Source organism: Oryctolagus cuniculus, chromosome 13 (assembly GCF_964237555.1).
Source record: "Oryctolagus cuniculus chromosome 13, mOryCun1.1, whole genome shotgun sequence".
NCBI lineage: Eukaryota > Metazoa > Chordata > Mammalia > Lagomorpha > Leporidae > Oryctolagus > Oryctolagus cuniculus.
In genome coordinates this window covers 40,008,468-40,032,050 of record NC_091444.1, presented here as the reverse complement: position 1 = coordinate 40,032,050, position 23,583 = coordinate 40,008,468, and the positions used below count along the sequence as shown (strand labels likewise).

The window sequence follows — 23,583 nt, the reverse complement described above, 5'->3', positions numbered from 1 at the left end:
CTGGCATCCCCAGTCTGAGGTTCAAGTCCCAGCCACTCTGCTTCAGATCCAGCTCCCTGCTCGTGTGCCTGGGAAGGCAGTGAAAGATGGCCCAAGTGCTTGAGCCCCTGCCACCCACAAGGGCGACCCAGATGGGGTTCCAGGCTCCTGGCTGTGGCCATTTGAGAAGTAAACCAGGAGATGGAAGATCTCTCCCTCCCTCTCTGTTACTCTGCCGTTGAAATAAATTTTTTGAAAACCCCAAAATTTGGCTAAATCTAAAATAGATGCTGTGTTAACATTCACCATTATTTCCCAGGAATATATTCATAAAGCCATGATAATCTTTATAATTTTTTTAAAATGATTGATTTATTTTATTTGAAAGGCAGTTAAGAGAGATCTTCCATCCATTGGTTCACCTCCAAGATGACCTCAATGGCCTAGGCTGGGCTAGGCCAAAACCAAAAGCCTAGAACTCCATCTGGGTCTCCCACGTGGGAACAGGGGCCTAAGCATTTGGACTGTCCTCCACTGCTTTCCTAGGCACATCAGCAGGGAGCTGGATCAGAAGTGGAGCAGCCAGGACTCAAACCAGAGCTTGTGTGTGGGGTGCTAGCAACACAGGTGGCAGGTGAACCAGCTGTGCCACAAATGTCAGCCCCCTTGATAGCATTAAGCATCAAATTCCACAGGCATCATTTCCATATGCAGTTACACAAACCATCTAACCTTGGAATTTATAACAAACCCCCCCAAACCTATCATATGGAAAATGTGAGCTTCTGGTTTGCTTGAACCACATAATTTGACAATTGGATTTTTTTTTTAAAGATTTCTACTGAAACACAAAATTCATCCAACCAGACAGATACAGAACTCTACAGTTTTGAATGCCCAGTTTACCAGACACGTAAGAGGTCAAGAATTTTGACTACTGGTTCATCGACTAACTGTTTAACATCAGTGCATTTACCAACGAAAAAACCTTGTAGTCACTGGATCACAATGCAGGTCGCATTGCTGTGTGAAAATGAATAAAATTCTACACCAAACCATTTTAATCTTCTACTCTCCCCAGATTTGTATGTTTCAAGACATTCGCGTGTAGTTAACACTCTTCACAAAGGCCTTTGTGGGCTCAGCCAGACGGGCCAGGCACAATGTCTTTGACTCATGTGTCCGGGAAAGCGTCACACTGATGGGGGGCTTTCCAGCTGCTTGAATTCGCAGCATGAGACTCGCGCACAGGCGGTGTTTCTGCAGTGGGCTCTGGAACAGGTCAGCACACCCTGGAACGGAGCCAGTGTGCCTCTCCTCAGAACGGAGACAGGGTAACAGGATACCAGCACATGGCTTTAGGAACTTCTTGACTTACAAGAAGCGATTCCGTACGACGATCTTGGTCCCCAGATCAAAGGTAGAATCAATCCAATTATGATGCCTTGTGGGAATTAGGTTGCTGGGGCAGGGCCCTGTGATTGAACGGTGAAGGCTTTGAGACCACAGACAGATGACGTGCACGCATGCTCCCTCTGCTTCCCGGCCCCCCACGCGATCCTGCCTCCACACGCTTTGCCACGGCCGTCCTCTAGCTCACTAGATGGCCAAGTCAGCGGGGCCTGGCCAGTCCTGGACTGTGAATCCCCAAAGCCACAAGCCAGAATAAACCTCCTTCCTTTGTATGTAGCTTGTCTTAGGTATTTAGTTATGATAAGAAGCTGGCTGCTGCACAGAAGAAAAATCCCATGATGACCCAGGAAGCAGGGAAAGTTGGGCCCAAGCTCAGGATTTGCAAGTAACACTCTGGTGTGACGGCCGAGGGCACACCGCCCAAACACTGTATTGCACTGTTTCCACCCTTCACTTAAGAGTCTGTAATAATTCAGACCATAGCAGTGGTAACCTAAAGGCGATCTTTAACCCAGTAATCCCACAGCTGCAGGCAAAAACAGAAAACAAGGCTCCAAGGTGATTAAAGCAACATTTTTATTCACAACTTTATTTCCAACTTAAAACCAAAATTAAAAACCAACTGTAGCTGATATCCAGAAATGGCAGCACGGTGTTGCTAACAGGCTCTTCATTACCAGAGAAAGCAGTTAATGTCCTTTGTCCTCTGCTCTGGTCCAGAGCATGCTGGGATACCGTTTTCCAATGCCAGGAGAAAAGCATAATAAAACAACTGCATACATGGGTACTAACCAATCACTGACAGCATCCCCAAAACCACATTTAAAGACTGTAAGCTGCAGACTGCTAGAGCAAGCCCACTCCATGATCACATTCACACAAGCTACGGTGCACGCTTCAAACTGCAGTGCAGAGTGAACACTGCGTATTCAAATGGCTCATATATAAAAGGAATATTTAAAACCCAACACACACACTCTTACGTATTACACTTCCCTATGTTTAAGATAGAACAACTGAACTCTGAATACAAAAGTTGAGTGAATTTGCTACTGTTCCATTATAATGAGACTGTATCAACTTCACTAGCATTTTAATGGTTAAAGCTACCTTATGCACATCTGTTAAACTAAAAGAAATGATTTTAAACTAATCCCTTCTTTGTAGATAGTAAATATAAAGAATGTACAAAATACAGTATGAACTGCCTGAGCTAAACAGTAGCAAAAACACTGCTGGATTTAAAAAGTCAAAAATATATAAAAATATTAGCCTAAAATGGCAAATTTCCAAACACCAATGTGTGTAAAAATGTTTAGATAGTGATGTTACTTCAAAAATACATATTTTTTCTATTTGCAGCAGTTTTTAAAGGCAAAAAAACACCTGCAATTGAGGTAGCAAAGCCAAATTCACAAACTTTGGATTAAGAAAAATACCCTTCCTATGTTTTAAAAGCATCTTCTATACAATATTAATTCTAATTGCTGCAAATTTTTTAATTCATGTGTTATTGTATAAAAATTCAAAATACTGAAAATGTTTCTGTTAAAGATATTTAGTCCTGACAATTATCTCACATTTAAAATACTTACTGTACAGAAAAATCTCAAGTCACCATATATTACATAAAAGTATAAGCGATATTTACATTTGCAAAGGCAGTTCTAGAAGTTGAGGTTAAGCCAACTGCTACTAATGGTTTCCTTTAAACGGTGCTTGCTACTATCTTTGATCACTTTTCACATAACAGGATTTAACATAGGATGAGTTTTGAATTATAAATGAAAATTCTATTCTCAATGCAATAAATGTAAATGTAGTTTAAGTGTAACAGTGTTTTTCATTTAGGCAAAAACTGGCGAAGTAAAAAGTCAAAAATTCAAAGTAAACAAAAACCCATTAACATCAATAGTATTCTTTGCAAGTGCATTTATAATAAGACTCTTGTTTTCAGATTTTTAAGGATTGGAAATTCTCCATTAAAATGCTAATTCTAACATTCTGTTTGCGTTTTCCCTTATGTTATTGTTATCATAAAAAGAAACGCAGCTGTATTAAAAGACCTCCTGCGTGGCTCCGTAGTCGTGTCTCGGGAAAGAAAACAACTTCCAGGTCCCATCAGTGCGAGGAGCGGGCGTTCACCCTGGGCTCCGCTGCCGGCTGGCCTAGTAGAGGTAGGGCACGAGGCGGTAGGGCACGCGCTGGCAGTACTTCTCCCAGGCCAGGCCGTACTTGCTCCGGCAGCAGCGCTCGTCGCGGGCCTCACGGTGCACGAGCAGTGCCGTGAAGTAGACCACGTAGAAGTAGGGCAACGCGTGCGAGAAGCCTGTGGCGGGAACAGGAAACGGCCCGGGCCGTTGGATTATCACCACGCAGCGATTTTAGTTCTCTACAACTGAACCCAGGATTTCTTCATCGTCTCCAATCATGGGGAAGACAACTAAGCAGGTTCCTAGATGCCCACGGCTGCAACAGTAGCAAAGAGCCAGTCGAACCATCTGTCCCCGTCGGGACACCTGACCCTCTACCCTCCTGCTTGTCACAGCCCAAGCACAGGGAGCCATAAACAACCAACCAGGCGAGACTGCTCAGGAAAAGCTCCCGGGCACAGCTTCCCCATTTGGCTTTTAGAAGCGTCAGTACCACTGCAGGCTGTGAGCTCCTGCTGCCCTGGTGGCCATGGCCACGGATGCCCAGCCAGCCTCCCGGTGCCCTGCCCACCCTGTGCTCCCAGAGGCTTGAGGGCCCGGCCTGCCGAGTGCTTACCGCACGGGAGGGACCAGGCCAGCGCCATGAGGAGATCACCCAGGTAATTGGGGTGGCGAACAAAGCCCCACCATCCAGAGACGAGGAGACTTTTTCCCGTCGAAGTGTGAATGGTTTTCAAATCTAATATAAAAATAAGGATTTCCTGTAATGACCTCCAAACAACAAGACATAAAATCTTCCTGAAATACACATTATATAAACATGAACCAGTACTTACGTGCCAGTTTGGGATCAGCCGGGTTTTTCCGGAATGCATTTTTCTGAGAATTCGCACATCGGAAGATCACATACCCAGAGACTGTAATTTAAAAATATGTTTCCATATTAACAATTTAGATGTAATCTCGCACTTAAAAAATCATAGTTTCTAAGAGAAATTATTTGTGTCCTGAGGAAATTTCCCAAGCAAAGAATACTCTGGTTTTTTTAATAGCAACTCAGAACCTCTCAGCCCTAGGATGTGAGAGTCTAAAGCCCCACTACTGTCACCATCCAGGAAACTCACAAGACTACAGTCCCCCAAACACGCTAACAGCACGATCAAAGTGCCCGCATCAGACACTGTCACCACTCATCACCATGACACTTATCAGTCCTCAAATGGTGAGAAACACCTCTGGGAGCCGGGGCTGTGGCCAAGCGGGTAAAGCTGCCACCTGCAGTGCCAGCATCCCATATGGGCAACAGTTCAAGTCCTGGTTGATCCACTTTCAATCCAGCTCTCTGCTATGGCCTGGGAAAGCAGCAGAAGATGGCCCAAGTGCTTGGGCCCTTACACTCCCGTGGGAGACCCAGAACAATCTCCTGGCTTCAGATTGGTACCACTGCAGCCAACTGGGGAGTGAACCAGTGGATGGAAGACCTCTCTCTGCCTCTCCTTCTCTCTGTGTATCTGACCTTCAGATAAATAAAACAGGCAGACACCGGGGGCAGACATTGAGGAGTGCCCAGGTTCAAGCCCCAGCGCTACTGTCCTTTCCAGCTTCCTTCTAATGTATTCTGGAAGGCGCCTGTGATGGGTCAAGTATCTGGATCCCACCCATGCGGGAGGTCTAGATTTGAGATCCCCAGCTGTGGCCCCAGCTGGGGGCTGTCACAGGTATTTGGGAAGTTAATCATTGGCTGGGAGCCCTGTCTGCGTCTCTAATTCTAAAAAAAAAAAAAAAAAAAAAAAAAAAAAGGACACCAGAGCACAAGACTCAGCACGTGATATTTAACACACACACACCATACAGAGACTGAAACTAACACTCACGTTTCAGAACGATAATTAAAGAAGCCACTGGCCAAGACACTTCATTAGGATGATGGACTAAGTAAAAGGCTTGGAAGCTGTAGATAAACGGCACCCACACCAGATCTCCAAACGCCAGCATGAATCCGAATCCATCGCGGAGGATATCCATGGTTGTCAGCACTGCTTCCTGTAGGAACAGGGGGAAAGAAAACCCAGCTTCCGTGTTTAAGGTATTCCAATGATGCACTGACTTACGGCCAAATACCTAAAGGGCCATGGGAGCATACACCAACCACAAGGCTTTTTAAAAGCTGGGGACAGATCGGGTTCCCTGGGCATGCTTGCGACACTAAGTCAGTGTGGGGCACACAGTGCTGTCGCTCCACCACCCTGAAACCAGCTTCCTCTACCAGCACCCGCCGCCAACCTCAGTGAGCCCTGGCCTTCGGTCCCTCTACATGCCGCTGGGTCCCTGTCCCCTCCCCAGTGCACTGCGAGCCTCTCAAGGACAGGGACCCCCATTTCAGAACAGTATGTAGGGTCCCCAGTTGTGTATCTAAAGTTGAGAGAAAACTTCTACTTTGGAGTAAATGATCATAAAGGTTAATGGTAAATATAAAATAGTTCCAGGCCTGAAGAAGTGATTTTTTTTAAAGGAATATGTCCAGTTGCAACAGAAGAGAACCAGCAAAACATTTACCAGTATTCAAGTAGCCAAAAGGCGGGCCCTCTCGATGTATGCGCATGACTGGCAGGCAAAGCCATCTGGGACACTGAGTGCCGCCGAAGCTGGTGTCCTCAATGGGTCTTAATTTCTGATTAGAATGTATCTTCATCTGATTATAGCTACTCTTAAATTTTACTTATATATATGATCTGGTACCACTTACAAAAACAAAACCCATGACAAATCAATCTCAATTATTTAGAATGTTTTTTTACTAATCATCTTTAATCAAGTCAACTTCAAATTATTTTTATTTGGAGAAAGACAGCGTTCCCATCCACTGGTTCACTTCCCAAATGCCTCCAACAGCTGGAGGTGGCCAGAATGAAGCCACAGCCAAGAACTCAATCCAGGTCTCCCACATAGGTGGCAGGGACCTAACCACCTGAGCCACCCCCTGCTGCCTCCCAGAGTGCACATTAGCGGGAAGCTGGAATCCGGAGCAGAGCTGGAATCCGGAGTAGAGGTGGAATCCGGAGCAGAGGTGGAATCCGGAGTAGAGGTGGAATCTGACCCAACACTCCAATAGGCAATGCGGAGACATCCACCCCAAATGCCTAGAGTCACAGCGTGTGTCGGCACTGTGCCCCCAGATGCTATCTCCCGTCCTACAGGCAGCCTTGGAGGCAGGCTCAGGCCACTGCTGCCTGAGGTCAGGACTCTCACCCACACTCAAAGCCACCCGACCCCAAGGCCTCAACTCTTAAGATTAATTACCTCATTCCAGAGGGCATCTACCACATATAAGAGCTGGAAACTGTTAACCAAAATCATTGCCAAGGATGGAGCGGCACGGTTGTTTAATTTCATTTCAGTCAAAAGCAACACCAGGTTAATAAGCACCTGAAAAAAAGGGGAGAATAGTCTCAGAGTCGCTCCCCAGGGAGGCCCAGCACCGCAGAGGCAAGGAGGGGGACCTGGGAAAGCCCGGGGACAGCACCCTAACAAGCAGTGAGAGGACAAGTCAAGGGACACGTGGCTTGTGTCATGTTCCTGCCGGGAAACGCTGGACTAGCCCAGACTCAAGGACACTCTCCGCAAAGTGTCAAGTTGCAGCCGACATGGGACCACAAGGAAATAACAGCTAACTACACGTGGGGTCCTGGAGGATCCTGGGACAGGACAGCAGGACAGGACAGCAGCGGGGGGATGGCGGGGGGGGGGGGGGCTGTGAGTGTAGGTTACTACACTGCAGCAGTGTCCGTCTGCGGTCCTTGGTCATCACAGAGTCAGGTCGGGGTCAGAACTGCGGGAAGCAGGGCAAAAGCTAAAAAGAAACTATTTTTGCAACTTTCCTGCAATTCTAAAATTAAGTCAAAATAAGGTTTTTTTAAAAACAAAATACATGTTTTTCTTATATTAACTTATACTATCACTTTCCTACATACAAACTGATATTATAAAAACTTTAATAACTTAGTAGAGAACACCTTAAGCCTCTGGAAAATATTTGTAGTTAGAAAATATTTTAAGTAGATAGTTTTAAGAAAAGCTATAAATATTCCTAAAAATAAACCACCACTGCTTACTTTTAAGGGGTCTAATTTCTTTCTAAATGCACTATTATTTGTACTATTTAGCTGAAATTTAAAAAAAAAAAAAAAAGACATACCCATCCAATCAATCCAGGGCGCAATTCACAAAAGTATTTGAGATCAAAAGTACCAATTCGAGGATTTAATTCACGGCCAATGAAGAAATCATAGACAGCATTTCCTGAGAAGGGAAAAGTTTTTACCCAAGTGGTGTTCCAAACCCAGTCGTGAGGCTTTACAACTGTCCTGCTGCCCAGTAGCCAGGTCACCCACACTCCGGATGCCTGCAGGAGCCCGAGGACAGCTCTGCTGGGCAGGGGCAGGGCAGCTGCTACAGCCCTTGGGGGCCCAGGGGCCAAATTCCCCTCCACGTAAGGGAACTGGAGGCTTCCGTAAATGTTCCCTCACAGGTGTTTTAAATAAGCAGTATTTTTTTTGAATGGTCAAATTTCTTAGGTCAGAATCCACCAATGTGTAACCCATTGATGTTGTTTTCGAGTTCTGAAAGGCAGTTGCTCTTTCGGACAGAAACACTAACATTTGCCGTATTGTGCCGCGGAGCCGAGCGGTTTACTAAAAGGCCGACTCCAGCACGGACTCTGAGGGGAAAACAAAGCATCCTCTTCCTTCCATGTTCTCTTCATCTTTTTCACTTATTTGTACACGAAGCTAGGAAACAAGCCCAGCCACTCAGGTCTAGGAACGGCTGCTACAGGGCTCTGGGGTGCACGCGCCAACGTGCGCCTCCCCATGCTCACCAGAGCTGGCCGGGGACAGCTCTTCCCTGGGTGCTCTCAAAGAGCGTGCGTAGAGATAAACGCTGAGGAGGGCGGAGAACACAGTGGCCGCGAGCGCGAACTGCAGGAAGTGCCGGTACATGGAATGGAGCTCCAGGCCCCAGCAGAGAGACGCCCCGACGGCCGCGGACGTCAGCAGGAACGCGTAGAATCCTTGAAAGAGACAAAGTGATGTCACAGCGTTCGTGCGAGAATCATACTATGAACAACAACGCAGTTTTCAAGTCCTAACATCACCCAGACTCAATACAAACTCAATACAAACATGCAAATAAGCAGCGCCCATGGGCCACAATATACTGTGCACTTCCGTAGGCCAGATGTGTAAAACGCATTTTCAGCTTAGGATGGGTTTACTGGGACACAGCCCCGTCAAGTCGAGGAGCGTGTGTCAGTCCAGAAAGGAAAACACTCGACCCAGTGAAAGGGAGAATCATTTAAGGATAACTACAACACAGCGACCTTAAAACCAGGTCCACTGTGCTTCATCAACGTCTTCACGTGGCAAAGCTGCGCGGGCCCCGAGCACACCACGGCCACAGCAACAGGCCAGGCAGAGAGAGGGCAGCAGCTGCCATGCCCTGTGTGGCTCAGCGAGGGCCCCTCCAGCCTCTCAGCACACACGTACTAACAAGCACACCGTGACACCTGGGCCAGGAGCACCGTAACAGGCACAACCAAGTCCCAGCCACGCAGCTCCATTCCAGCGGTGAGACACAACCGACAAATACAGTATGTCAGGAAGACATCACTGTCACAAATAAAACCAGGCGGGGGGAAAGGGAGCCGCCGGTCCCTCTGAGCAGAGAGACACGACGGAGGTGAAGCAGTGGCTGTCAGACATTTTGGGGGCAAGTTCGCCAGGCCAGGGTGTCTGGGAAGAGTGGGACGCGTGTCCGAGGTAGCCCAGCCGAGGGCAAGCGTGCCAGCAGGGCCGCTCAGGCTGCGAGAACGCCGCGGGAGGATCCGACCCTAGCCCAGCACAGCATTTCCCAGTGATGAATGCCAGCTATGTGCAGGCCTTCCATCCAGTGAGAGAATTCACGATTTACTCTGGTGTCATCGGCTTGGATGGTTTAAAGAGTATGGCACCCAAAAGTGGAAGCTACAGAGTCACCGAACTGAGTTTAAAAAAAAAAAATCACCATTTAATCTGTACTTGAGTCTTCTCCCATTGATAAGAGGCATTCCTTCTACAACCTTGAAAGAAAAACAAAGTTTTAATTTAAAAAGCACATTATCGTTATACATGATATATATTCACATACAAATGCCTTTTAATATCGTATTTCCACATGCCCAAGAGAGGGTATCTTCTAGTGAGGAAATGTAGAAACACATTTCAGAAACCTCAGTGCAAGCCCTCTGATGACGCGATTCCACCTTCCCGAATTTACCTTGAATATAAATCTCCTAGTAACTTCTCCATGCGCTGAGACTACAGTGAGAGCCCCTGTACCATCACAGGACTCAGTGTGCTTAAAACACCTCTGTGTCCAGTAGGTCTCTAGTCAGACCTTGAGTGATCTCCACTGCCTTGCACCCTCCAGGTCGTCTGCAGCCGGACCTGCCTGACTTGGGCAATCCGCCGGGGCCCACTCATATACTCACACGCCCTGCCACTCACACGCTTAGGCCCATCCAGTCCTCCACTCATGTCCTGATTCCTTCAGCCACAGGAGACTGAGCGTGTCTCGTGACTGAGACCGTCTCTCTTCATGTGGCAGCCCCCACGGCACTCAGCACAGTGAGCCTCACCTGATGGGAAACTCGGGACTTGAACTGCAAGGGAAAGGTCCCCTTGTCCCAGGGCAGCCACATTTCACTCCCCGAAGTAACACTTTAGTGGGTGGTTACACATGACTTACCCTCCCAAACCGCTTTTCTTAGTAGGTCATTTGAACCAGCCTTAGCTAAATCAATCTGAATGGAACTGCACAGCCTACTGTAGGAAGTGACTATCACCACAAAAGTCCACGCGAGAGCCTGCAGGGTGCAAGTCTGCAGTTCCGTCCTCTCGTCACTGGCATCTCCCACACCCAGTCAAACCGATCCTGTGCTCTATAGACAGTTGGCGGACTTGCAAAACCCCAAGAGTAAGAGCTTTAAATAAATTATTTATTGCTTAGGGAATCTCATGTTTCTTTCTAATACATCCAAGTCAAGTCTTATATTAAAAGCCGACAGAACTACACTCAGCAATGGGAACAAATTTTAAAGATATTGCATGCTTTTAAAAATCACATAAAATGTTCTTACACATTTTTAAAAGGGATAACATCAAAAACTCATCATATTAAAAAAAAAATGTAAAAGACACAGATAAGACCCTTGGGCTTAGTAGCCAATTAACCTTGTAAAAAGCTGCCTCTGGGCCAGTGCCGCGGCTCACTAGGCTAATCCTCCACCTGTGGTGCCGGCACACCGGGTTCTAGTCCCGGTTGGGGCACCAGATTCTGTCCCGGTTGGGGCGCCAGATTCTGTCCCGGTTGGTGCGCCAGATTCTGTCCCGGTTGCTCCTCTTCCAGGCCAGCTCTCTGCTGTGGCCCAGGAGTGCAGTGGAGGATGGTCCAAGTGCTTGGGCCCTGCATCCCATGGGAGACCAGGAGGAGGCACGTGGCATGCTGGCCGTGGAGGCCATTTGGGGGATGAACCAATAGGGGGAAGACCTTTCTCTCTGTCTCTCTCTAACTCTGCCAGTCAAAAAAAAAAAAAAAAAATGCTGCCTCTGAACCAACACACACTAATGGCAACTCCCCCCAGCAACCTCCACCCTGAGTCAGGCTATTTTGCAAAAATTGCTTATTCTTTTCTACTTGGTTTGGAAAGCAACAAAAGAAACCTCAATCATATTAAAGCTCTGCATATCTATCAACACAGAAGAGACACAAGTAATATCTGACAATTCTATGTTCTACTAACAAAGACTTACCTTCCCAATTGGCAGCAGGTAGAACAGAGCTTGAACGAAAAACCAGAGGAGGTAGACCCCAAACACTCTGGTTTCCCATAAATCACCCCACGCTGGCAGAGGAGGGGGGAAGTTGAGAAGACTGGGCTCATCCTGTTTACACATCAACAGCAACAGGAAGAGGAAGACAGGCAGGCCAATCATGAGGAGGAGCACACCTGCAGCAATGTGAACACCCAGGGCTCAGAGAGCAATCCAGCTTATTTATTTATTGGAAACATCATTTGGATTTTTTCCCTAAGGTCAGAACTCAGGTAACTCAGGCCTGGCTACCTGTCTGAAAGCAATTTTTTTTTTTTTTTTTTAAGATTTATTTATTTATTTAAAGGTCAGAGTTAGAGAACGAGATCTTTCATCTGCTGGCTCATTTCCCAAATGGTCACAACGGCCAGAGCTGGGCCAATCAGACGCCAGGAGCTTCTTTCCGGTCTCCTACACAGGTGCAGGAGCCCAAGCACTTGGGCCATCCTCTGCTGCCTTCCCAGGCCATTAGCAGGGAGCTGCATTGAAAGTGGAGCAGCTGGGACTCGAACCAGCACCCATATGGGATGTCAGTGCCATGGGCAGTGGCATTACCCACTACGTCACAGTGCCAGCCCCCTGAAAGCAATTTCTAATGTACTATCAAACACTCCTAATCTCTACCTGTCATCTACAATGGGCGAGCACCCAGGAGCATCAGAGCGGAAGAGGCTGAACCCCACTTGAGAAACCAGGCTCAGAAACATTTAACCTGCAACCAAGAGGAGCAAGAGGGGTGACATCTGCAAACTGAAGTCAAACATCGAGAAATGATCAGTGCAGTCTTAACAGAAAACTTCACACCCCTGAGTTTCTCCTGTCACATTCATCTAAGTGTCACTAACAGATCAGCTGGCTGGGGTTAGAAAATACAAAGCAATTAAGCCAGCAGGGATCCTGGAATCATTTGACCAAGAAGTATTATCCTTAACTGGCTCATAAAATTTCCCGAGTTGCACCCACTCTGTAACTCTAACCTGTGCAGCAGATGCCACGCCCCTGTTCCGGGCACGCAGTTCACTCCCGCTGCTACTGCAGAGGCCAGGCCCTGCCATCTGGGGTCTGATTACTGGCAGATCTCCATGTCCCTAATCAATCACCATCCCTCCAACACACGACTTTTCAGACCAACCTTCCTTTATCATTTCCCTATGCTGTTCTGGTCAAAAAGATTCAAATACAGTCACACTAGCATCGCTGCTACTCCACAATTATCCCCAAAGGTCCCCCAGGGCCTCGTCCCCACTGCTCCCTCTCGGGCAGGCACTTCCCCGGCCCCATCCTGCACCTGCCTCCCACACTCATGCAGGGAGAGGCCTTGCCAGGGTCCCCTACAGCGACTGCTGCTGGCCCAGTTCTGATGCCTACCAGGGACTCCTCCGAACTCCAGGTCCTCCGTCTGCGTGGTGCTCACTTCATAGGTTCTCAACAACGCGGGTCTTTTCGTAACAAGCTTTTCTTCATTAAAATCTGTTTCTTTTAATTTGATCTCCTCTCTTCTAGGACGAAGGCTATACTGTGTAGACACATAGCTGCTTTCTTGTGGTAAATGGAATTTTTCCTAAATAAAAATAACTAATATTAAATATCTATAATCAACAGCCACCACTAATGTTATACTGATTAATTCAGCATTTCAATATAGCTATATACTAATAAGAATAAACCTGTGAAATTACACACAAACTTAAATCAAGGAAAGAATTTTAGAACAGATTATAAAATACTAAGATTTTCCATGTGCTTCTGGCAGGAAGCTCACTAGCAGAGAAGAAAGTCAGCAGCCCCGCACCTGTGTGTTCTTCTGGGGCAGCTCATTCCTCTCCGTGTTCCTCTCCACGTGCTCTGCTTCCCCGTTGTATCTGCTGATGCTGTTTCCAAATGGCTTCTAAATTGAGAAACACAAATATTTAATCAAAAGAACTCTAAGTTATTAAAAAGAAGTATGATGGTAATCATTTACTGCCATGACAATAAGCTGAAGATTTTTTTTTTTTTCAAGATTTATTGGGGCCAGTGCTGTGGTGTAGTGGGTAAAGCCACTGCCTGCAGTGCCGCCATCCCTTATGGCTGCCGGTTCAAGTCCTGGCAGCGCCACTTCCGATACAGCTCTCTGCTATGGCCTGGGAAACAGTAGAAGATGGCTCAAGTCCTTGGACCCTGCACCTGCGTGGGAGGACCCGGAGGAAGCTCCTGGCTCCTAGCTTCAAATTGGCGCAGCTCTGGCCGTTGCGGCGAATTGGGGAGTGAACCAGCGATGGAAGACCTCTCTCTCTCTCTCTCTGCCTCTCCTTCTGTGTGTAGTTCTTTCAAATAAATAAATAAATCTTTAAAAAAAATTTATTAGAGAGGCAGAGGCAGAAAGAAGGAAAGAGAGGTCTTCCAGCTGCTGCTTCACTCCCCAAATGGCCACAACAGTCGGAGCTGGGCTGATCCAAAGCCTGGAGCTTCTTATGGGTCTCCCACACGGGTACAGGGGCCCAAGGGCTTGGGCCATTTTCTATTGCTTTCTCAGGCCATAGCAGAGAGCTGGATCAGAAGTGGAACTGTCAGGACTCGAACCAATGCCCATATGGGATGCCGTCACTGCAGGAAGCAGCTTTACCCGCTATGCTACAGTGCCGGCCCCAAGATTGGATCTTATAATATTGATTGCTTACATAAGGTCTTTCATCTTTCAAATGTAGTTAGACTTATACTTTCATTGACCAATACTCTAATCATATTTGCTATAGAGGCAGATGAAGTAAAATATTGTAAATTCATTCAGCATTGGCTCCAGCTTGCTCACAGCAGCACAGCATCAACCCCTAGTTAAAAAGAGGAGAGAACACTCGCTGCTTCCTGAATTCCATGCTGTCTGGTGTCTAGTGACCTTCAGTCCCCTTCCTATTTAACTTTCCACGACTCAGTCCATCAGGCTGAACAGGGAAGACGTTAAACTTGTAAAAGTTTCAGACATGACGTGTCAGAGCTTTGTCACTTTGCTCCTTTTTAAGTCCCTGACAAACTAGGATACTAATAAACTAACAGGAAGACAACAGATTGAAAACTCAAGTGCATCCTCTGGGAGGACAGCTTTAATACAGCATCAAAGGGCCAGTGTCATGGCATAGCGGTAAAATCGCTGTCTGCAACACAGGCATCCTACGTGGATACCAGTTCAAGTCCCGGCTGCTTCACTTCTGACCCAGCTCCCTGATAATGTGCCTGGGAAAAGCAATGGAAGATGGCCCAATTGTTTGGGCCCTGCCACCCAAATGGGAGACCTGGACAATGGTCTGGCTCAGCCCTGGCCATTGCAGCCATCTGGGGGTAAACCAGCTCATGGAAGATATCACTGTCTCTCCCTCTCTCTCTGTAGCTCTTTAAAATCAATAAATCTTAAAAAAAAAAAAAAAATCAAGTTCTAGCTCAAATCAAGGGCTGAACAGTTACAACATACACCATATAGTTTACTAAAGTGCCAGTGCGACCCTTAGCAGAAAATGAATGGAACAAAAAGAAACACTTTACTTCTCAGTTTTCCAAATGTCCAACTTACAACCTGTCGTGACCACAAAGGTAACAGTGACACAGCTGGCTGGCCAGCCCTCCCTAACCCGTGCTGACAGCAAATCAGTTCTCTTAGTCAGTGGCTGGGTAACAGGACAGTCAACATAGTGAGGCAGAGTCCGTCAAAGATCACAATTAGAAGTGGAAAAACACCAATGATAACATGATGCTCAAAGCCGCCAGCAGCGTGAGTGCGGACTTCCATTCACAACACGTGGCGCTCGGAGGCTCTGCTGGAGAGGAGCAAGGCCAGCCCGGGGCTCCTGTGTCACCAGCACTGTAAAAGGGTGAAGTCGCTCGCGTGAAGGGTAGTAGCACCAGGCAACGCTGCCCGTCCTGGCTGGTAAGGAAGCCACTAGCAGTGAGAATGCTCAAGCTCGCCAGCAGTGATCAAAATGCAAATTAGAACAGTGGATTCAAAATCTCTGACAATCACACTGGCCAGAAAAACAAAGTGGGTTGCCAGCACCGCGGCTCACTAGGCTAATCCTCCGCCTTGCGGCGCCGGCGGCACACTGGGTTCTAGTCCTGGTCGGGGCGCCGGATTCTGTCCCAGTTGCCCCTCTTCCAGGCCAGCTCTCTGCTGTGGCCAGGGAGTGCAGTGGAGGATGGCCCAAGTACTTGGGCCCTGCACCCCATGGGAGACCAGGATAAGTACCTAGCTCCTGCCATCGGATCAGCGCGGTGCGCCGGCCACAGCGCGCCGGCCAAGGCGGCCATTGGAGGGTGAACCAACGGCAAAAGGAAGACCTTTCTCTCTGTCTCTCTCTCTCACTGTCCACTCTGCCTGTCAAAAAAACAAAACAAAACAAAGTGGGCACTCATCACCCTCTATTGTTATATACTGTTATAAACTTCCTTGGAACAATCTGGAAATATGTAAGTGGATACTAAAAAAAAAAAAATCCATGAAAAATACACATTATCCTTTAATTTTTAATTCCATTTTTCCCACAAACTTTTTGAATTGCCTTCATACTAAAAGCCTCAATCCACAGTAAACATCCGACTCAGCAGTTCCACTTGTAAGGAATTATCCTTAGTTTACAATCAGATAATTCATAAAATACTTGTTTACAATAATGATAATTCCGAAGGAAGAACACTGTCTATCAACAAGTGGGGCCAGCACTGTGGCCACCAACACTGACGCCAGCATTCCATAGCAGAGTACCAATTCAAATCCGGCTGCTCTGCTTCTGATTCAGCTCCCTGCTAATGCACCTGGGAAGACAGAGGGGAGACCCAGGTGGAGTTCCTGGCTCCTGGCCCATGGCTCCTGGCTTCTGCCTGGACCAGCCCCAGCCACTGCTGCCATTTGGGGAGTGAGCCGTCAAATGCAAAATTTCTGTCTCTCCCTCTCTCTCTCTTACTCTTTTCAAATAAAGTCAAATAAATCTTTGGAGGGAAAACAAACAAACAAAAAAAGTAAAAGAACTGACTGTTAATTACATATCAGGGCCGGTGCTGTGGCGATCTTCCATCTACTGGTTCACTCCCCAGATGTTGCTGCAACAGCCAAGGGCTGGGCCAGGCTGAAGCCAGGAGCTTCTTCTGGTCTCCCATGTAGGTGTAGGGGCCCAGGGACTTAGGCCATCTTTTGCTTTCCCAGGCCATAGCAGAGAGCTGGATCAGAAGTGGAGCAGCCAGGACTCGAACTAGTGCCCAGATGGGATGTTGGCATTGCAGGCAACAGCTTAACCCACTACACCACAACACCGACCAAACCCTGATTCAAAAAAATTTTTTTTTTACTTAAAATATTTTTATTTGTGCTACTATTTACTACCTTGTAGACTCTTTGTACAAGGTCTACAGGTTCCACATAGTTCAATATTCCCAACCTAGCACTTTGAAACTAATCCTGTTAAAACTATCATCTTTGAATAGTTAAGTAATCAAGTGTAATATGGTAAACGAGCAAATAGGCCTCTATAACAGGTGCATCTCATCATTTCACACAACACTAAAAATGCAGTACAACCTATAACCTACGTCTATTTAAAACTTAAACACTGCTTTTCTAAAAACTACAATATTAAATAGCACTTCTGGTAAAGACATTCTTTTTCATTATTTAAAAGATCTATGCTTTCTATGTGAAACATTTGTTTTCTATATAATCTTCCAAAGTCATTACCTTAGATTTGATGTTTCATTGACATTAATATTAACTACAAATAATTTGAGTAAATATACACATAATGCAGAAGACAGTTTAGAAAGAAGAAACACTATAGAAGAATAAAGACAAGTACCAACACCAGTGGAGTCAATTTGACTTCCAGTATTTCCCTCCTTGTTTCCTGAATGTCAGGCTGGTGGGAAGCGGAGGCAGATCTTCGGGAACTTCTAGGTGGCCGACCAGGGGACCGGGAGCGTGACCTTGACCGACTCCCTCGACTCCCTTTGCTCCCCCGCCGTCTGGAGGGAGAACTGGAGGTTGAGCCACTTTTCCTTTGCTTAAAAGAAGTTAAAGGCTAGGGAAGAAAAAGAAGGAAAATGGCTTCACCACAAATGATAATCCACAGAGACAGACTCAAACTAGGAGAGGATTGCAAGGGCAGTAACTGCTCCCGTTAACTCTGAACCCACCACGGAAACCCCGCGGTCCGAGACTGGCTCAGATGAGGCCAAGGAAAGAGGCTGCGGCCATGATCATCTCTCCTAAGACAAATGCAGCCTTTCCACCCCCACCACCCCTGCCCCCGCTGCTCCCTGAAGCTGTTCTGCAGAATCACCGTGTCTGCTCTGCGCTGTACACCCCCCAAAGGTCTTCACAGGAAGGGTTAAGATGAACATGATGACAACTGAGACGACAGGACAAAACAAACTAGAACTCAGCCAACACAAAAAAAATGAGTCCCACGGTTTCGCTGTGAACAACCACTCGAGCAGATCCTGAAGACAAAGGGCAGGAGTGGCTTCCGTGGCCCCGCGTGCCTGTCCCCCCCCCCACCCCAATCGCTCCTGCCACTGCTTCTTGGGATCCAGAGCTGGAGAAGGAAGCGCCGGTCCAGGACAACCCTGTCTTACGTTGCCCTGCAGCTAGGAACAGCCTTTCTATTTCCTCAGTGACTGCAAACAAATAAACATTGCATGATACATGAAGAAATTCAGACTTCAGTGTCCATAAATAAAGTTTTATTGGAACACAGCCATGTCCATTCCCTTCCATATTGCCTGAAGCTGCTCCTGCACTACAGAAAACACATGGCCTGGCCCAGCCAACACTGTTTACAACTTGTCCTTTGCCAGACCCTGGTCTAGAGCAAAGTAGGATCCAAGAGCTGCTGGTTACTGCTCGGCAGTGAGCGCCAGGATTGCTAACAGGCGGACAGAACTGTCATAGCACTTTGACAACCCAACTTAGTGTCTGTTGAATCTTACAATAAAAATGTGTGGCTTTTACTCAGGATGTCTTTTGATTTTTCTACTAATTCATTTTTGTAAAGTATTTGTATACCATCCATCAGGCCCTCACTAGATGGGCTGAAAAGCCATGGGCTGGACTCAAAGCTATTTAATGGCACTCTCAGTTAAGCCCAAACCCCTGGACATGAAAGATAAAAAATCCTTCCCACGCAGCCCTGTTTATCCCTCGGCCGGCCCGACCATCACACCCTTCCAGCAACATCAACTTCGTCATTCCAGTCTGTCCTCAGCACCTGGTCCAGGCTTCAGCTTCCCCGACACCGGGGCCATTCCCTACTCTTGATGTGCTCGGTCCCACCCGCAGCATACATGCAGCCCACCGTAAAGGTCTACTTTCCCCAGTAAACTGAGCTGCTGGGGATCGAGGCTCTGTGCCTTCTTCATGCATCCCCAGAGCCCAGAACAGCATGTGACCCACAGCAGGAACTCGACCCAGAGCCAGAACTCACCACCCTGCCTTAGAAACCGCACTCACTGTAAACACTCTCCGGGAAGCCAGAGGAGCGCTTACCTTGATGTCACTCTCCTTCAATTCCAGCTCAGTTCCATCCTTGTATTTTACGGTGTAGAGCTGAGATTTGCTGTCATGACTCAAAATCTCTACTTCGTAATAAAGCGAACTCCCGGGCCACCGACCTCTTACCACTTCACCATCCGCAAACTTCCTACTTGGCATTTTCTAAAATTAGCCTGAACAATTTTAAAGAAAAAAATTGAGTCAATATGTGCACAGTTATATTTATATTTTTTTCCATAGGCTGATCTCGAAGCTACAGCTTTCCAGATTTTCTTAATAAATGGTCAAAGTGCAGGGCCAGAAGCGTTTCTAGAGGAAAGGGGTACAACTCCTTAAAGATGAGAAAACTGAAGTTTAACAATGTAAATGGCAGGAAACAGCAGGTACCACCACACAGAAGGTGTCCTTTCTGCCACATTGTATCCCATGTGGAATCACTACATAAGGCTGATTTAGCCAGTGTGACACATGCGACACTAAGGATTAGTTATGACAATGTATGCAGGCATCAAATAGTTGCTCTAATGCAAAATGCTACCCACCTACAGTCACCGTATTTCCTGCTAATCGAAAGTCAGAGCAAAAAAAAAAAAAAAAAAAAAAGAGCACAGTCTCGCACAAGACACATTTGCTGACTGTGTATTTGCATATTGTTTTACAAAAGTTTTTAAAATGTTTTCAATTACATTTTAATAAATTGCCTTTATTGAAAACAGACTAGGAAAACCAAAAACGTGCAGCTAATATGCCAATAACCCATCAACAAGAAAAATAATTCTAAAATTAGAATGAATAGCAAATGTGGGCGTTATAAGCTTTTGATTTTTGGAGCCAAAGCCCAAACGTCTACCGAGTAACTCTGCCAACCACCCACGCAGAGCAGCACGCACCTGGCCGTCATCCAAGTTCCCCTCTCTCAAGCCTGTGGCAGACACCGACCCCCCAATTACAACATTCTTTTCCACTGAATCAAAGCCTGGCCCACGAAGCCTGGGATCTACAACACTCCAAGAAGCCACCAACAAATCTGCGAGCAGTGTCACTTCCACGAGGCCTGTCCCCCACCTGAAATGTCAGGTGACTGCTGGTGCCTCCAGCTCCTGGTGGTCACGCTGCTCCCTCTGCTGAGCAGCAGGTCCACCACCAGCGCCTCCGACCCTCCAACACCATGAACCAGCCGGCGGGGGCCCGCTCTGCTCCAAGAGGCAGACAGCAAGACCCATGGGGGCACGCTAAGTCACTTGCAGCTGGCCAGCAAGGCGACACAGGGATGCACATTCCTGTCACAGCCCGAGCCCTCAGACCACTGCGAGAAGGCTGCCCGACCTGGGCCTCCTGGGAAAGTCTTTCCTGAGCACACCTCCCCGCTGTTAATCACCTGAGAAAAACCTGCCCAAGCTTCACTCGTTCACATAGCTTCTAGATAGACAGCAGTAGATTACAGAAAACACAAGTGCTTATCTGGCGATTCAAAGATGTCAGCCAGTTACACATTAGGTAAGAGCCTGCTTTCTTCCCAACACCTGAGATAGCATCAGTGGGTAATGAATGGGTGTAGGCTCGAGGTATGAAGTCAGGCCCGGCCAGGGAGTCACCCTAGGGGCGGGCACCTGAGCAGCGGCCAGCTCTGGACAGGCAGGAGGCGCACAGAAAGGGAAGGTGACAAGAGCAAGCTTTGCCTGTTTCAACACTGAGCCTCAAGCCCCAAGTACGAAGAAAGAGGAAGGAAATGTGCCCTACTTCTCTCTTCTCGTGTGCCCCCTCCTCCCCCTGGGCTCCCCAAAGTCAATCCACCGTCCTAAGTGCTAGTTCTACACTGCTCAACCGGGGTTTGAAGAAGGCAGTTCCTACAATGAAGACTTCAGGGCTACCTGTAAAGGCCCGTGAGCAGATTCTTTCTGGACCTTTACAAAAAATGTCATTTTTTGGACATCTTTGCCTTGCACCTATGACACAGTGCACTCATAGTACTGTGCAATACTGAACACAGGTCAAGGCCAAAAAGATTTTTCTGTTACCCATTAAGTAAAATGGTTTGAGTCAAAGTAAGCCATCTGGTGGATGCATGCTACGTCCCAAAGCTTAGTTTTAAAAAAGATTTACTTAAGAGTTGGGACCTGATAGTGATCTTTCCTGACAGACGCAAAAAAGAAACCAGGGGCCTGCGCTTCAGCACAGCGGGTAGAGCCGCTGCCTGCAGTGCCAGCATCCCACATGGGCATGGGCACCAGTTTGAGTCCATGCTACTCCATTTCTGATCCAGGTCTCCGCTAAGGCCTGGGAAAGCAGTGAGTGGAAGACGGCCCAAGTCCTTGGGCCCCTGCACCGGCATGCAGAAGAAGCTCCTGGCTTCAGATCAGCCCAGCTCTGGCCGTTGTGGCCCTTTGGGGAGTGAACCAATGGATGGAAGACCTTTCTCTCTGCCTCTGCCTCTCTGTAACTGCCCTTCAAATAAATAAATCTTAAAAAAAAAAAAAAAAGAAAAGAAAAAAGGAAGGAAGGGAGAGAGAGACACACAAGAGACACAAGAGACAGAAAAAGAATAGAAAAAGACGACAAAACAAAAGAAACCAGCACTCTGCTTGGGAGACCACTGTCTCACATACAAATGTTCCCAAAGACGAAGCCAGCAACACGCGGACTCCTCCACTTTGCACAAGATCCACACACAACTGCCAGATGGGCGGATATGGTGCAACTGCATCCTAACATAATCTCCTGCAGGGCCAGGGTAGGACGCAGGGCCCCAGACACCTGCGCATGTCATTAGGCCAGAGGGAGTGAGACTGACGAAGATTGGCTTCTCTGGGCAAGGACATTAGCCGGGTGCTCCGAAGGAAAACCCGTTTCCTGACCTCGGTCATCAGGAGCAGAAGCTCCTGGAGCCGCAGCCTCCCCTCTCTTTAGCCGGAGGCTTGCTGACTCTTCCGTCTCAAGAGGCGCCAGCGTGTTACTATTTATCAGTGTTACAATCCTCTGATGCCTTTCCCTGCCGACGACTGTTACCCGGTCTTCCGGACATTCCCTTCACTTTTACCAACTGGTCTGAATGTGACAGAAACAACTCAGGTGAAGGTGCCTGCAACACCTGCGCCGACCAGCACGACGCACAAGCCCTGGCCTCGCTCCCTCCCGCTGCACCCAAATGCCGCCTTCCCGGCCGGCCGTACAGGCACAGCGGCCTTCTACTCTTCCCACTCCCCAGAAGGCTCTCGGAAGCTAAACTTGTCCTGAAATTTGGCCAGGGCCAAAGCAAGCCCCCCTCCCCCTCCTCCCTGGACCCCAGCCTCCCCTCGGAGCAATCCCCAGGGTGCAACCCCGGCCCGCCGGCGTCCGCCCGGGGGGCGGCAGCGGGAAACGCACACCCGCGGCGGGCCGAAGCCCCGGGCCGCCCACACCCGGCCCTGAGCGTGTCCATTGTGTCCCTTTCCAAGCATCGCCGGACAGCGCGGCGCTCAGCCAGAGCGCCTGGAACAAGGCCCCGCGCGATCAAGTGCTCACTAAGTGCCCCTTGAGGCTGCGGGAAGCGCGAGGCAAGCTGTCACTTCGGGGCGGGAGGATCGTTTTAACCTTAAAAGGCTGGGAAAAAAAAAAAAAAAGAAAAAGAAAGAAAAGAAACAGGATCGCGCCGCAGCAGGAGAGAGCAAGCCGACCCAAAACGTCCGCGTTCTGAGACCGCCGGGGCCAGGCACCACAAAGCCGACTCCCACAGCAGCCCCGCGCCGCCGATCTGTCAGCGGCGCTCGACCACGGGACAAAGGCGCCCACCGCCGCCCGCCCACCCCGCGCCGCGCCACCGCGCGCCTCCAACATGGAGGGAAACGTCCGCGGTTCAAAACCCGCCGCTCCACTTCCGCAGCCGCCGACCGCCCAGCGAGCAGGCGGAGCGGGAGGGGAAAGCAGCGAAGGCGAGGCCGCCGCGCCAGGCCCTGCGCCCGAGGACCCCGGCCCCCACGCGGCGCCCGCCCCTGCCTCCCCCCACCCCTGGCCGCCCCTCGGAGGCCGCGCCGCGGGGAGCGGGGAGCGGAGGGCGGGCGCCGGGCGGGGCCGGGGGCTCACCTGCGCCGGGCTCCGGCGGGAACTCACACTGCGGCAGGGAAGAGTCGCGCAGCAGCACCTCCGCGGCGGTTCCGCGCGCGCGACGCTGCCCGCCGCGCTCTCGCGCCCCGCGGTCCCGAGGCCCGGGCGCGCGCGCACCCGGTCCCGCCCCTGGGGGCCGCCCAGAGCTCCCATTGGCCCCTCGGCGTTTTGAATCGTTCCTGGCGCCGTCGATTGGCGGCGCGCCGTGGCGCGTCCGCTCCGCCCCGCCCCGCGGCTCGGCTCCGGAGCCCGGGGACGCCGGGGCATCCGAGCGGGCGGGTCGGCGCCTGGTGCAGCTCGCGGGCATGTTTGGCCCGGCCTTATCTCGGCCGCCCAGGCGCCCTCGCAACCCACGGACCGCGCGCTCCTCGCCTTTACCCTCCTGGCTTTTCGCAGGGGATAATTGGGGGTCCAAGGTGGCTTGGCAGAAGAGATTAAAAAAAAAAAAGCTTGGAAGAAAATAATAAATTCGTATGGTGATAACGAAGGTTCTGAGCCGAAGGTGCTTCTGGTTAAAATGGAATGGGGGCCATTCTTAGCGCGA

At 48.8% G+C, this 23,583-nt stretch overlaps 2 protein-coding genes across 2 annotated transcripts in view; one reads left to right on the top strand and one right to left on the bottom strand.

The window, feature by feature from the left end:
* DNAH14 (dynein axonemal heavy chain 14) overlaps positions 1-2,531 on the top strand; it is a 344,335-nt gene extending 341,804 nt beyond the window's left edge. Inside the window, exon 87 of the mRNA XM_070055424.1 lies at positions 814-2,531. Coding sequence (XP_069911525.1) covers positions 814-1,020 — 207 coding nt within the window. The 3' untranslated portion in view covers positions 1,021-2,531. The remainder of the gene's footprint in view (positions 1-813) is intronic.
* Positions 1,950-23,174, bottom strand: LBR (lamin B receptor). The gene is made up of 14 exons (XM_051821424.2): positions 23,019-23,174; positions 18,954-19,132; positions 17,266-17,487; positions 13,245-13,340; positions 12,821-13,013; positions 11,393-11,589; positions 9,606-9,660; positions 8,422-8,613; positions 7,741-7,844; positions 6,846-6,971; positions 5,420-5,588; positions 4,382-4,462; positions 4,162-4,284; positions 1,950-3,721 (listed from the first exon to the last, which is right to left on the bottom strand). The coding sequence occupies exons 2-14, from the start codon at positions 19,116-19,118 to the stop codon at positions 3,561-3,563; spliced, it is 1,884 nt and encodes a 627-aa protein (XP_051677384.2). The 5' UTR covers positions 19,119-19,132; positions 23,019-23,174; the 3' UTR covers positions 1,950-3,560.
* Positions 23,175-23,583: the final 409 nt, after the last annotated feature.

Excerpts from the sequence above, each read along its gene's own strand:
- LBR (XM_051821424.2), bottom strand. The coding sequence starts at position 19,118 with ATGCCAAGTAGGAAGTTTGCGGATGGTGAAGTGGTAAGAGGTCGGTGG. Across the intron at positions 13,341-17,265 it reads AATTGACTCCACTGGTGTTG|AAGCCATTTGGAAACAGCAT; the intron begins GTACTTGTCTTT and ends TTCTCAATTTAG. Across the intron at positions 11,590-12,820 it reads GGAGTTCGGAGGAGTCCCTG|GTGTGCTCCTCCTCATGATT; the intron begins GTAGGCATCAGA and ends ACATTGCTGCAG.